Raw genomic sequence first — 11,653 nt, forward strand, 5'->3', positions numbered from 1 at the left:
AAGACAATTCTTCACTAGAAACATTGATCCCATATAAAGTAGTTTTTGATGGATTCATTTTTAGCCCTGACACTACATAAAATTGATCTAGAATATGTCGAATACGAGACAGTTCTTCTTGATTGAGTGTTGTTATTGTGGAATGAAGAAAGATATAATTAGCCTTGAAGTTGCAATTAAACCAGTAAATTCAGTAATTTCTAATTTCATTCAAAATCTGTAAACATAAAAGAATTTGAGGTCAAATTAGTCATTTGCTTCTACATCCGTTATACATTATACCCAAAAATCCCAATTTCTATTTCATTATCTCTATCTCTTCTCTATCATCTTCATTTCATCACAATTCACAACAATGGCGCAGATAACCCTATCCAACCTCTTCCTTCAAACCAACACTCCACCACCATCACTCTCCATGAAAAAGGTAATCTCCACTTTCCACCCTTCATATTTCCACTAATTCGAAAACTAACCCCTCTACTTTTCTTTTCAGGTTTCCGCATCCGTTTCCCCAAACCAACCACGCTGGACCTGCCGTAAAAAGGACATCCACCCCGAATTCTACGATGACGCTAAAGTTTACTGCAGCGGTGAACACGTCTTGACCACCGGCGGTACTAAGAAAGAGTACGTGGTTGATGTTTGGTCCGGCAACCACCCGTTTTACCTTGGAAGTCGGTCGGCGAACCTAATTGACGCCGATCAAGTTGAGAAATTTAGGAAGAAGTTTGGGGGAATTGGGGGTTTGGATCAATTAATGCAGATTCCGACGCTTAAAGGTGAAATTGTTATTCCGCCTAAACGAAAGCCTGCTGGTAAAGGTGGAAAGAAGAAATAAATTACATATGCATGTCTTTGATTTTATGAATTGGTTTATGTTTTGAAACCCTAATTATTTTGATTATATAATTAGAATTTGGGGATTCTCCTTTTGCTGCATAATCTGTTACATTATAGGAATGAAATGCAAATATATTATGTCTTCATACAATTTATATGCGAACCTAATCGTACACGTTGTGTGAAAATGTATGTATATTTATCATATGCTTAGTTTTTAATACGAGTTTAAAAGAAAAAAGTTTCGTGCGCTTAGACCATGGCTAATGGTGGCGTGTTGCCACTTTTTGAAGCCGAGCACGCCACTAAGAAGGCGTGTTGATTGTGTGTTGGCCGGCGTGTGTGCTGGTAGCACTTGCAATGAACCTAGTGAATTTCCTTTTGTGATTGGTTCAGTTTTTTTTTTTTTTTTTTTTTTTTTTTTTTATCCACTATTTCACCCAACTTCCACATCACCCAACACGCCACTCAACACACTACCCCATTATTTACCAATTTACAAGCACACCCATCAAGCACCTCACTCCTACCCAGCAACACGCCAATCATTGTGCCAATCATTGTTAAAGATGGTCTTAGAATATGTGTCTGAATATTCCAAGCTTTATCAGTATAGCATGTTATGTATAAAATGTTGAATATGTAAAATTAATAGTGTGCATAACGTTATGCCTAGGGATGGCAATGGATACCCGATCCAGTGGATATCCATCCGATCCACCCGATTATTCGTGGATATGGACGATCTAAATGGATATGGATATGGATGTGGATGAAAAAGTTTCATCCATGGATGAACCCGCTTTCACCCGAAATAATTAAATATATAAATTTATCACTCAAATTAGTATCATTTATGTAGTGATATTTCATTAATTATATTCATATTCATCTTTCTTTATATTTTTACTAAAAATATAACTTTTTTCTTATATTTTATTTTGTTTAAGTAATCAAATGTATTTATCGTACTTTGGTGGTTCAAATGTGATTCCATGTAACTAAAAGTAAGCAACTTACATGTCGATATCTTTACACGTTTAATAGGTTATCTATTGAATATTTGTTATATAGATTAGTAAAATGTGACTTTCAGTCGCACAAAATATTAAAAATATTAATTTTGATCGTATATAGTGAACCACCGCTTATAATTGTAAAAAATAAAATAAATTTAAACGGATATGGATAATTATCCATTAACCCGCTTCACCCGACGGATATGGATATGGATGGATGAAAAGTAAAAAAAATAAATGGATATGGATATGGATACGGCCTCACCCGATCCATATCCGATCCATTGCCATCCCTAGTTATGCCCATCTTAAACCGTTACACAACCCTGTTTGACTAGCTAGGCTTAGGGTTCGGACCTCGGACTCTACTATGCAGAGAGATATTCGTCAATTTAATATCCATAAATCTTATACTTGTTGCACAGTTGCACTCAGTTTGAACTATGCTTGACCAGAAAGTGTGTTACGGAGTACATTTTAGGGTAATTAACTTGATTTTAACATATCTAATTGAATTGATATTTGTTTTTGTATGAGTTCTGCTTGTTTTGTGCTTATAATGCTGTAAAAGCTTCATATTTGCCGTATAACCTATAAAGTGTGGAAAAAGAAATGAAGTTTATAATCACGAAAGAGAAACCCCATATACTGTGATGGTAATTTAAACCCCTACATCTTGAATGGTGAAGATTTGAAGTCCATATATGTTAAAGAACAAGAAACTTACATGATGATTTGCTTTGAAACTCAGACATATGAATACTAGGATACATCAAATGTGTAGAACAGAGTTTTGGTCCTTTTTTTTTTTTTTTTATCAAGAACATGATGATATGTTGATTAGCAGAAATTTTGAGAAGCTAAGATTAAGATTAGAGCACGTGGCTTATAATTCCAAATAAAAATTGGATTAGATCACTTCATGTGTACATTCATTTCATATGTACATTATACTGAAAAAGTGCATATGAATTGTTTTGTACATGATGTATAACTTTGTATAAATAGTTGCTGATATTTGAGTTTACTACTTTAACAGTGTTATGTATGCAATTTGAAGAATGATCTTTTTAGTTTTGATGTTATAATGTTAGCATTACAAATATTATTAAATATTATTTTTCCTTGTTTGTTCCTGAACTCAGGAAGTTCTTGAATACCATGTTTTGTTAAGAATACAAACCAATTTTGATTATATAATTTTGGTATCAGTCTGTCTGTTATATACTATTACTAGTATAGATATAGATATAGATAGACATATATAGATTAGTCGACAACTATTTAATAGGGGTGTTCATTAAATGGTTCAACCCGAAAAACCGTCCAACCCAAATAATCGGGTTTGGCTAAATTGGATTTGGTTCGGATTTTTGGTTGCAACCTAATGAGTGGCTTCCGGATTGGTTATGAATTTAAAGTTACAAATACGGATTTAACTCGAAAAACCGAATTATTAGTTATGTTATGTAGTCAATATTTTTATACTAATAATGTACGCTGTTCATTTGTAAAAAAAATACTAACTAATTTACATAATGTAATATAGGGGCTGTTTCTTTTGGGATTAATGAGATTAATTGTTGCAAAAGCTTATTCGGTCACCAGTTTGTTTGTTTACTTGTGCATTAATGATTAATAAAAAACTAAAGTAATGACTTTCTCGGTCACTCTAAAATCCAGTGTAGTCCCCATATAGCTACTTTTCTTTACACTATTTTCCGTCTCTACCCTCTAACACCTAACCTTTCTCTCACTATTTTGTCTTCAATTTTTTTCTTTCTTTCACTTATCTTCTATGTTAGAAAAAAAATATGAAAAACATCTGACGATAAAAATGTTGAAGATTTATGATAACTTTTGTACTATTGATGGAACAAAATTACTCATCTTCTTTATCCATTTTTCTCAAGAAATTAGACATCTCTGAGTAAGAATTATGAACGTGAACTGGATCTCCTAATTTCTAATTTCGCATATCAAATCTTGAAACGTGCATCTTCAATTCGTAACCCATTTGGATGAATATAAAAAAATACTATTATTTTTTTCGAAAAAATGAGTGGAGTATTGTACTTTATGTATGTATTTGATAACAGTTACTGGAGTATTTTTTAAAATATAAGTAGTGATTTTAAGATGATGTTTGATTTACTAATTAGTTAAAGATGTATGGAATTTAATTATATGTAGCAATTTATATTTAGGGGCAAATTAGTCATTTAAACTATTCAGTCCGTTCATTCAGTATAAAAAGTAAACAACATTATTGTTTTAGTGATTACTCCATATTGTCATCCATATCCATACTGGCATCTATATCCATATGGAACTTAATAGCAAAAAAAGTAAACAGCCCCATAGTGTGTGTTCAATGTTTATATAGAAAGCATGTTGCTATTTTTATACTAATAACTAGTGAAGCTTAGGCCATGGATATGCACGGCCCAGATAGCAGGAAGAATGGTCCAATATATTATAGAACACGCACAGTAAGTGACGATAAGTTGTGGTTGTCCTGGGAGAAGATCGAGGGACCGACTGCCCACCGGAATCATGTTTATGTGGAAATTGGATCATTGGATAACCTTCGGGAAGAGCAATAGGCACAGTAGATGTTATAGTGATTAATGTGACAGAAGGTCTAAGAATCGACATTTAAACGGTATCAACGTAGATGATAATTCGAATCTAAAAGAAACATTAATAAGTATCGGGATTAAGCTCACTTCCTTTACCAACCTACTGTGAAATTCAACACATAAAGCAAGGAAAGCCAAAATCCCACAACCAAAAGATATCATTTCAGCAAATATATTATGATGTTAAGTAAATTTACACGCAAAAGAAAGCATATACATCATTAACTTAGTGACATCTAAGTCATTCAGCTTCATCTTATAATCATTAATCACCCATACTGTTGAACTCATTTTGTTTGCTGAAGATTATTATTTGCAGAAGTAACAATACATAACTGATGGCTTGCAAGTCATGCATTACGATGGAAAAAAAATAACTAGACATATTTTTTTAAAGAAAGCAGTTGGTTGGAAGTATCTATTAGGCCTTGTAGGTGAATATTTTTGAATCCAACGATTTGAACCCTATATGCAAAATATATGTTTAGGCCTGCATGTTTACTCCAACAATTTAATACAACACAAAACAGACACGAGAGATATAGGTTTTGACCTGTATAAAAATGACACGTGTTGGCTAATCACGCTGCTACAGTAAAAAGGGGGCCTCTTCTTATATCTTATAATTATATATAAGATATACCCTGTTCCATTTGTAAAAAATACTACTCGTAACTAATTTACTTAATATAGTGAGTGTGTTCAATGTTCAGAATTTAACTAGAAACATATGTTTGCTATTCTGTTTCTCTTTTATAGTTGTAATATTCATTCAGTTAGTCACTATGCATACTCTATTGTCTCATACATGACTATTGTTCAGGGAATTGTATTATGTACACTGATATTTAATTCAATATACCACTTGGTTTAAAAAAAATATGAAAAATGTTGCTAAGTAGCAGTAAATGTTGGTTTTATTTCAAGATGATTTTGGTTTATCAATCGTTAATTCTTGAGTTTTTAATTTGGTTAAATGGTGAACCGAACCAAATAAACCGATTCCATCTTTGGTTGGGTCAGTTTGGTTTTAATATATTCGGTTTGGTTATTGGATCTCAAAAATATTTTTAAAAAACCGACTTATCCAAACCGATTAAGCCAAATAAATCACAAACCGGCCGAACGTACACCGCTACTATTTAAGATCTTCCCTCCCTCCTTATTTAATTTACGCTGCATTCTCGAGCCGCTACTATTTAAGATCTTCCCTCCCTCCTTATTTAATTTACGCTGCATTCTCGAGTTTTTTTTTTTAGTAGTGGAAAGGAAATAAATTGAGCGGATTAAAAAACTATATACATTCTCGACTTTCCGCTCTCAATTGGACTTCAAAAGGATACCTACATAATTCTCTTAATATTATCTCTAATACTTATATTATCTCATAACTAACATTATTTTTGTTATCCAAACATAACTAATGATTTAATTACGTTATTCGATCGTGATGATGAAACAATTCGCTATTATAATGTAATCCCAAACATCCTCTTCGTAAGTGTGTAGTAACTACCAAGTAATCAAACATACGGCTCTTCGTTCTACGGAGATATAAGAAAAAACTAGTGAAATGACCCGTGAAATCACGGGTTTGTTTAAACGAAACAGTTTAATGATATGTTTTAGGTATTAAGTGATGGTAAATGTTAAAGTTATTTAGTTTAATGATCTGTGGAACCACATAGTCCGACTAAGAAACTCGTCAGCTGAACATTTAATCAAACACCTAAAATGCATATTAAACAATCCTCATCCACTCATAAGAGATAATATTGGTTGTCATTTTATTTTAAAAGTGTAAATTAAAAATATAAATATAAAATTGGTTTCCTTCTGCCTAACTTTTACATCTTTTCGTACTCAATTAAAAATAATTAATTACAGTACAATAATTTAAAATTATTTAATTTTAATAATTAAAATAATTATTAATAAGATTTAATAATAATAATTAATTAATAAGATTTAATTTTAATTTAAAATTATTTAAATTAATGACATCACCCACCATGCTTAGATTTTTTTTTTTCTTTTTAATTTTTTCTTAACAAAGGAATTAGCCTAATTATGACATCATCATTTTAGCAATATAATAGAAACTATAGATAGATAGATGATACCAAATCATGAGTCCCAAATATTCTCAAGTATTTGGGCTTCTTGGCCGATAAATATAGAAAAATTAGTGAAAACGCCTTAAAGTTTCAAAGTGTTTACAAGATGTCCTTAAAATTACAAAATTGTAAAAATTGTCTCCTGACCACACCAAACACGGTGCTCAGTGCGTAGTGTGTGGTGCTTGATCGTAAATTCATTACTACGACATCGTTCGAAGTTACACCCAACTCGCACTAAGCATGGTGCGTGATGCGTGGTCGTTGATCATTTCTACGACATTGCTCAAGGTTAGCAACTCGCAACAAGCACGGTGGGTGGTGTTTAGTCGTGATCATTTCTACGACATCGTACAAGATTACACACAATTAGCACCAAGCACGGTGCGTGGTGCTCAGCTCGTGGTGCTTGGGCGTTGATTCATTTCATCTAAAGTTACACGCAACTCGCACCAAGCAGGTGCGAAGACATTTTTACAATTACGAAAATTTAAGGGTATATCGTTAACACTTTAGGATTTGTGGGTATTTTGACCAATTTCCCATGAATATATACTCACCTTAATAAAGTGAAAAGCCTTTCAAGATGAAAGAAGCGTTCTTTATAAAGTTGCACCTAAGACCACTCCCTATAGTTCATTACCCGCTCATTACCCGTCAATTACCCGTCATTACCCGTAACTGACCATAGGCACGAGCTAGTTACCCGCTTTGGTTACTCGCATCCACCATCAATTTAACGGAAGGTTTAAGTTTAGTTATAGGAATTGTGGGGCCAATGGCTTTTTATTGTTGGACTTGATGCTTTATTGCTTGTACGTTGTATATTAAGAGGAGTATTGTTTTAGCAATTATAGGGAGTGTTTAATTATGAGTTAGTTATAGGATATTGGTGTTGATGTGGCGCTGATGTGGAAGGTTAAGAGGATGAATAGTTTAGTTACGATAAGGAGTGACCTAAATAATGTTGATAGAGAAGATTGGTTAACGATGAAATGTTTAACAACTGTAATAAATCTTAGAAGACAGAGCATAAATACGTAATTTGGCCTTATACAAATTTAATTGAACACAATTAGTTAAAATAGATTACGGTTTTAGAGCTCTTTATGGCTTAAAATTTGAAACAAACTCGTGAATGTGAAATTTGTTCTTGTTGTTTAGTTTGCAGTTATCATAAAACAATTACCAACTAAATAATCTCTTAAATAACAATAGCACTATGATTTTTTAAGCTTTTTACATACGACTGCTAATTTCTGTTCGGCTTGTTTTTAATTCTGAAGACCAGTTCCTATAATGTTTAAATTAATAATTAGATTTCAACAGGTATTAACTGGCAGGGATGTGACATATACTTAAGATGATGTGAACCCTCAGTACATAAGTCTCTTCATTACACTTGTATTTAGCCATATGGGAGCGAAATTAAAGACATGAGAAAGAGACGGGTCAGAAATACTCCCTTTAAAAGCATCACGACGTATCACCTACTTTTAGTTATGTTTTGACGCACAACAAAATGGGTCGTTAACATACAACTTGATCTTCTTTAAACCGTGATGCACGGTGAATGTTCATCATTCAACGAATTTCTATTAAATGTAATAACTTCATATCCATTTACACAAACAGGTGTGCAAGATCTACTTAAAGGAGTATTGAATGTGTCTCTTATATAATGTTAAAATATCGTGCTGTTTCAATTTAAACATGATGATATGTATATATCTTTGGGCTTCTACATGGGCTTGGCCAATAGGTTATTTTTTTTTTTTTTTTTTTTTTTTCCTTTGAAAAAAAAAAAAAAAACAATAACATTAACGGACCTGAAGATCAAAGAAAAACTCTACTTTCCTCTTATAAACACTACACTCGAGGGAAGCAAACGATGCACGCCTCTAAGGCCTCCATCTCATCTCACATTCGGGTTTTAGCTGTATACTAATTAACCACCATCATTGTATCTAATCAATCTATGTAGGGTTTGCATACGGTAACCAGAATGTTAAAGCTCCATTTGTTCCTTCCAATCCGGAAACTATTTGCTTGATCACAAAGTATTCACAACCCATTAGTATTATTGATTCAGTGTGCGTGTGTGTAAGAGTTCAAATCATATTAAATGTGAATATGATATAATAGGTGAACCATTTAATACAGTTTGAACTGGCATTCTGACCCATACAAATTGCATCCATATATTTATATTGTATATAACACACGTATGTGTGTTACTTTTTATATAATGAAGGCATTTTGTACATATCATTATTGGAACTAAATCCAACATTTTGATAACACAGCAATACAGTTTTACAGTCACCAAGCATGTCATTTATGACAAAGGTTCAATCATATACGCAAAGTTAACACGCTTTTGTATCGTTACAATTACCGAACATGATGTTTACAATTTGTTTGTGTACTTGTGTCTGCAGAAAACAGTTTTGTCGGTGGATCTACGATGTTTGAAGTGCAGGAAGAAGTTAATGATGAAGATATCATCGATTGAAGGAATAGATTTGATAGTACTAGATCCTTCCAAAAACATAGTAACGGTTATTGGTGAGGCTGATCCTATGAAGGTCGTACGAAAGGTGAGGAAATTTAGAAGCTCTGCACAGGTAGTAACTGTAGGACCCGCAAAGGAAGAAAAGAAAGACGAGAAAAAGGTTGAGAAAAAAGATGAGAAAAATGTTGAAAAGAAAGACGACAAGAAAGATACTTCAGCACACACTGTTGTCCACTGCTCGACCCCGAGAACATGCCATAGTTGTGATGTATGGTATGTCGTTAGTCAAGATTATGTTAGTCCTTGTCACATTCTATAATTAGCTTTGGAGACTGATATGCAACCTTCAATTTGTTTCACCCTATTCTATACGTTTATCATGTTGTATTTGACAGTTTAAAAAGTCAGTAAAAAGAACTTAGCCACAAATAAAAGCATATCCTCCTTTTTATAGGTTGATTCTCAAAAGCTGTAATCAAGAAGACTAAGGTGTAGTTGCATATTTTGTTATGTGTTATATTTGCACGCTTGCAGACGTTTTTACTGTTGATTGATTGTTTTTTTGAAGACATAAGATAAAAATAATGTCACCGCAAACCTAGAAATATACTTCTAAGTGTTGCACACAGTATTAAGTTATTCTGCAGACAAAAAAAAACAAACAATCCCACTATTCAACATACACAGATCTTCAGACAAAAATCTTCAGACAAAAAGATCTTAAAAGAACAAACAACACCTAAATACTGGTTTAAATAGGAATGTAGAAAGACAAAAGGCACTCTAAGAACGACTATTTAACTAATATCTCATAATGCCATTCAATTGTAGCATCATCCAAACTTTTTACAATTGCAAGTTACCTCTGCGTTTGTTGAACTGCAAAAGTTCTTCAGCGCCACTATTTTTTTAGGCTGCAAAACGATAACTTTATAACAAAATTTTTTTCATCGCCACTACTTGAGACAGCATCCTGAACTAATTTCACTTCTTTTATCAAAAATCATCTTTGGCAAGAAACTGAAATCTTCAACCTTCAACTTTTCAGAATCTAGATTACAATTGCAACGAACATAGGACACAAACCGATAACGAACACCATTCTCAGTAACTGGTAAAGACGAATACCAAGGACAGAACACTTTAGTATCAACAGGAGGTATGAAAGTATCACAATCAATATTTTCATCAATTTCAGTCATATGTATCGCCTCACAACCTGACCCGTTCATAACTTCCCTGCACCATATATACCACCAATTAAGATCACACAAACATAAACATATAAACATACTATATATAATAATATGATTATTATCATGTAGCAAACAACATAATTATTTACCTCAATATTTGTCCACCACCTATAACAAACACTTTATCTATCGACATCGAATAAGGAGAAATGGCTAATAGTTCCAAAGCAGAAGGAATGCTACTACATGTAATAACATTCTCGAAAGTAGGAATATTAAAAGTCGTTGATCGAGTTAAAACAACATTAAGGCGATTCGGAAGAGGTCGATATTGAAGGGGGATACTATCCCATGTTTTTCGTCCCATGATAACAGCATTCATTTTATCGGTGTGATCTGATGATGTACTTGTTGTAATTTCTTTGAAAAAATTGAGATCAGAAGGCAGTTTCCATGGTAATTTTCCATCTTTTGCTATTCCGAAATCACGAGTTGCAGCCACAACAATTTGGTAAGTCCTTTGAATGGTAGTTTGCATTTTAGCAACCATAACTAAATACTGCACATATATGTAGCAAATGTATAAGCTTTTAACAAATACCTGCTTCTGATTATATTTAAAAGATAAATATAAAAGGATCGAAAATTAATAGAATTATTTTTATACAGCATATGTGCTGATCTTGATAAGTTCAAAAAATGTAATATTTCTTTAATTTTTATTCCTCACATTTCAATGCACAGAAGCTGCTACAAAAATGTTGGTGTATGTATAAGCATTTGCTAAATTTAATCAACTTTAAACCTAATTATCTGAATTTAATTTGGACTAATTATTGAGGGCGAATGTGACAAATAATTATTCTTACGAGTTACGAATTAAGGTTTATTTACGAAATAATGTTTTAAATAAATAACAAAAAAGGGAACGATAACAGACCTTTAAGATGTTAAGTTCAGCTTGCAATTTCAGAGCTTGATGAGCAATTAGCCGTGGTGAATTCAGTTCTTAAGAATGGAGGTTTTGGGGGAAATTGAGGACGTAAATATGTGCAGATGAGAAATTGCATTTAAAACCCTAAACTATACTACGTACTAAAATTAGCGTAAAGAGATAGGGTCTTTTATTTATTTATAATTTATAAATAAATAAATACTCCGTATTACAAGCAGTGTTGTAAAAAACGATATTAACCGGCTATTACTCACCGATTACACTGTTTCAGGAGACCTCCGTTCCAATTAATGGTAAACGGCTCAAACTACACGGTCAACGCAAGTTACTCGGCCAACGAACAGATTACTCTGTCAAAAAGCCAAA

At 32.8% G+C, this 11,653-nt stretch overlaps 3 protein-coding genes across 3 annotated transcripts; 2 read left to right on the forward strand and 1 right to left on the reverse strand.

Moving 5' to 3' along the window:
• The first annotated feature begins 278 nt into the window (after positions 1-278).
• Positions 279-994, forward strand: LOC139892335 (large ribosomal subunit protein bL31c). The gene is made up of 2 exons (XM_071875401.1): positions 279-427; positions 497-994. Exons 1-2 carry the CDS (start codon positions 356-358, stop codon positions 839-841), a joined length of 417 nt encoding a protein of 138 aa, XP_071731502.1. The 5' UTR covers positions 279-355; the 3' UTR covers positions 842-994.
• A 7,880-nt stretch (positions 995-8,874) lies between these two features.
• On the forward strand, positions 8,875-9,554 carry LOC139892336 (heavy metal-associated isoprenylated plant protein 2-like). Its single transcript, XM_071875402.1, has 2 exons — positions 8,875-8,970; positions 9,063-9,554. Exons 1-2 carry the CDS (start codon positions 8,953-8,955, stop codon positions 9,453-9,455), a joined length of 411 nt encoding a protein of 136 aa, XP_071731503.1. The 5' UTR covers positions 8,875-8,952; the 3' UTR covers positions 9,456-9,554.
• A 280-nt stretch (positions 9,555-9,834) lies between these two features.
• LOC139892337 (bifunctional dihydrofolate reductase-thymidylate synthase-like) lies at positions 9,835-11,409 on the reverse strand. The gene is made up of 3 exons (XM_071875403.1): positions 11,273-11,409; positions 10,482-10,891; positions 9,835-10,375 (listed from the first exon to the last, which is right to left on the reverse strand). Exons 2-3 carry the CDS (start codon positions 10,880-10,882, stop codon positions 10,093-10,095), a joined length of 684 nt encoding a protein of 227 aa, XP_071731504.1. The 5' UTR covers positions 10,883-10,891; positions 11,273-11,409; the 3' UTR covers positions 9,835-10,092.
• Between the last annotated feature and the right edge of the window lie 244 nt (positions 11,410-11,653).

The sequence above is a fragment of the Rutidosis leptorrhynchoides genome, chromosome 2, assembly GCF_046630445.1.
Source record: "Rutidosis leptorrhynchoides isolate AG116_Rl617_1_P2 chromosome 2, CSIRO_AGI_Rlap_v1, whole genome shotgun sequence".
NCBI classification, from domain to species: Eukaryota; Viridiplantae; Streptophyta; class Magnoliopsida; order Asterales; family Asteraceae; genus Rutidosis; species Rutidosis leptorrhynchoides.

What these genes read in the sequence shown, in the direction of transcription:
- LOC139892335 (XM_071875401.1), top strand. Translation starts at nt 356, where the DNA reads ATGGCGCAGATAACCCTATCCAACCTCTTCCTTCAAACCAACACTCCA. An exon ending in CATCACTCTCCATGAAAAAG is followed by an intron (nt 428 to 496) that starts GTAATCTCCACT and finishes TTTTCTTTTCAG; the next exon opens with GTTTCCGCATCCGTTTCCCC.
- LOC139892337 (XM_071875403.1), bottom strand. Translation starts at nt 10,882, where the DNA reads ATGGTTGCTAAAATGCAAACTACCATTCAAAGGACTTACCAAATTGTT. An exon ending in GGTGGTGGACAAATATTGAG is followed by an intron (nt 10,376 to 10,481) that starts GTAAATAATTAT and finishes TATATGGTGCAG; the next exon opens with GGAAGTTATGAACGGGTCAG.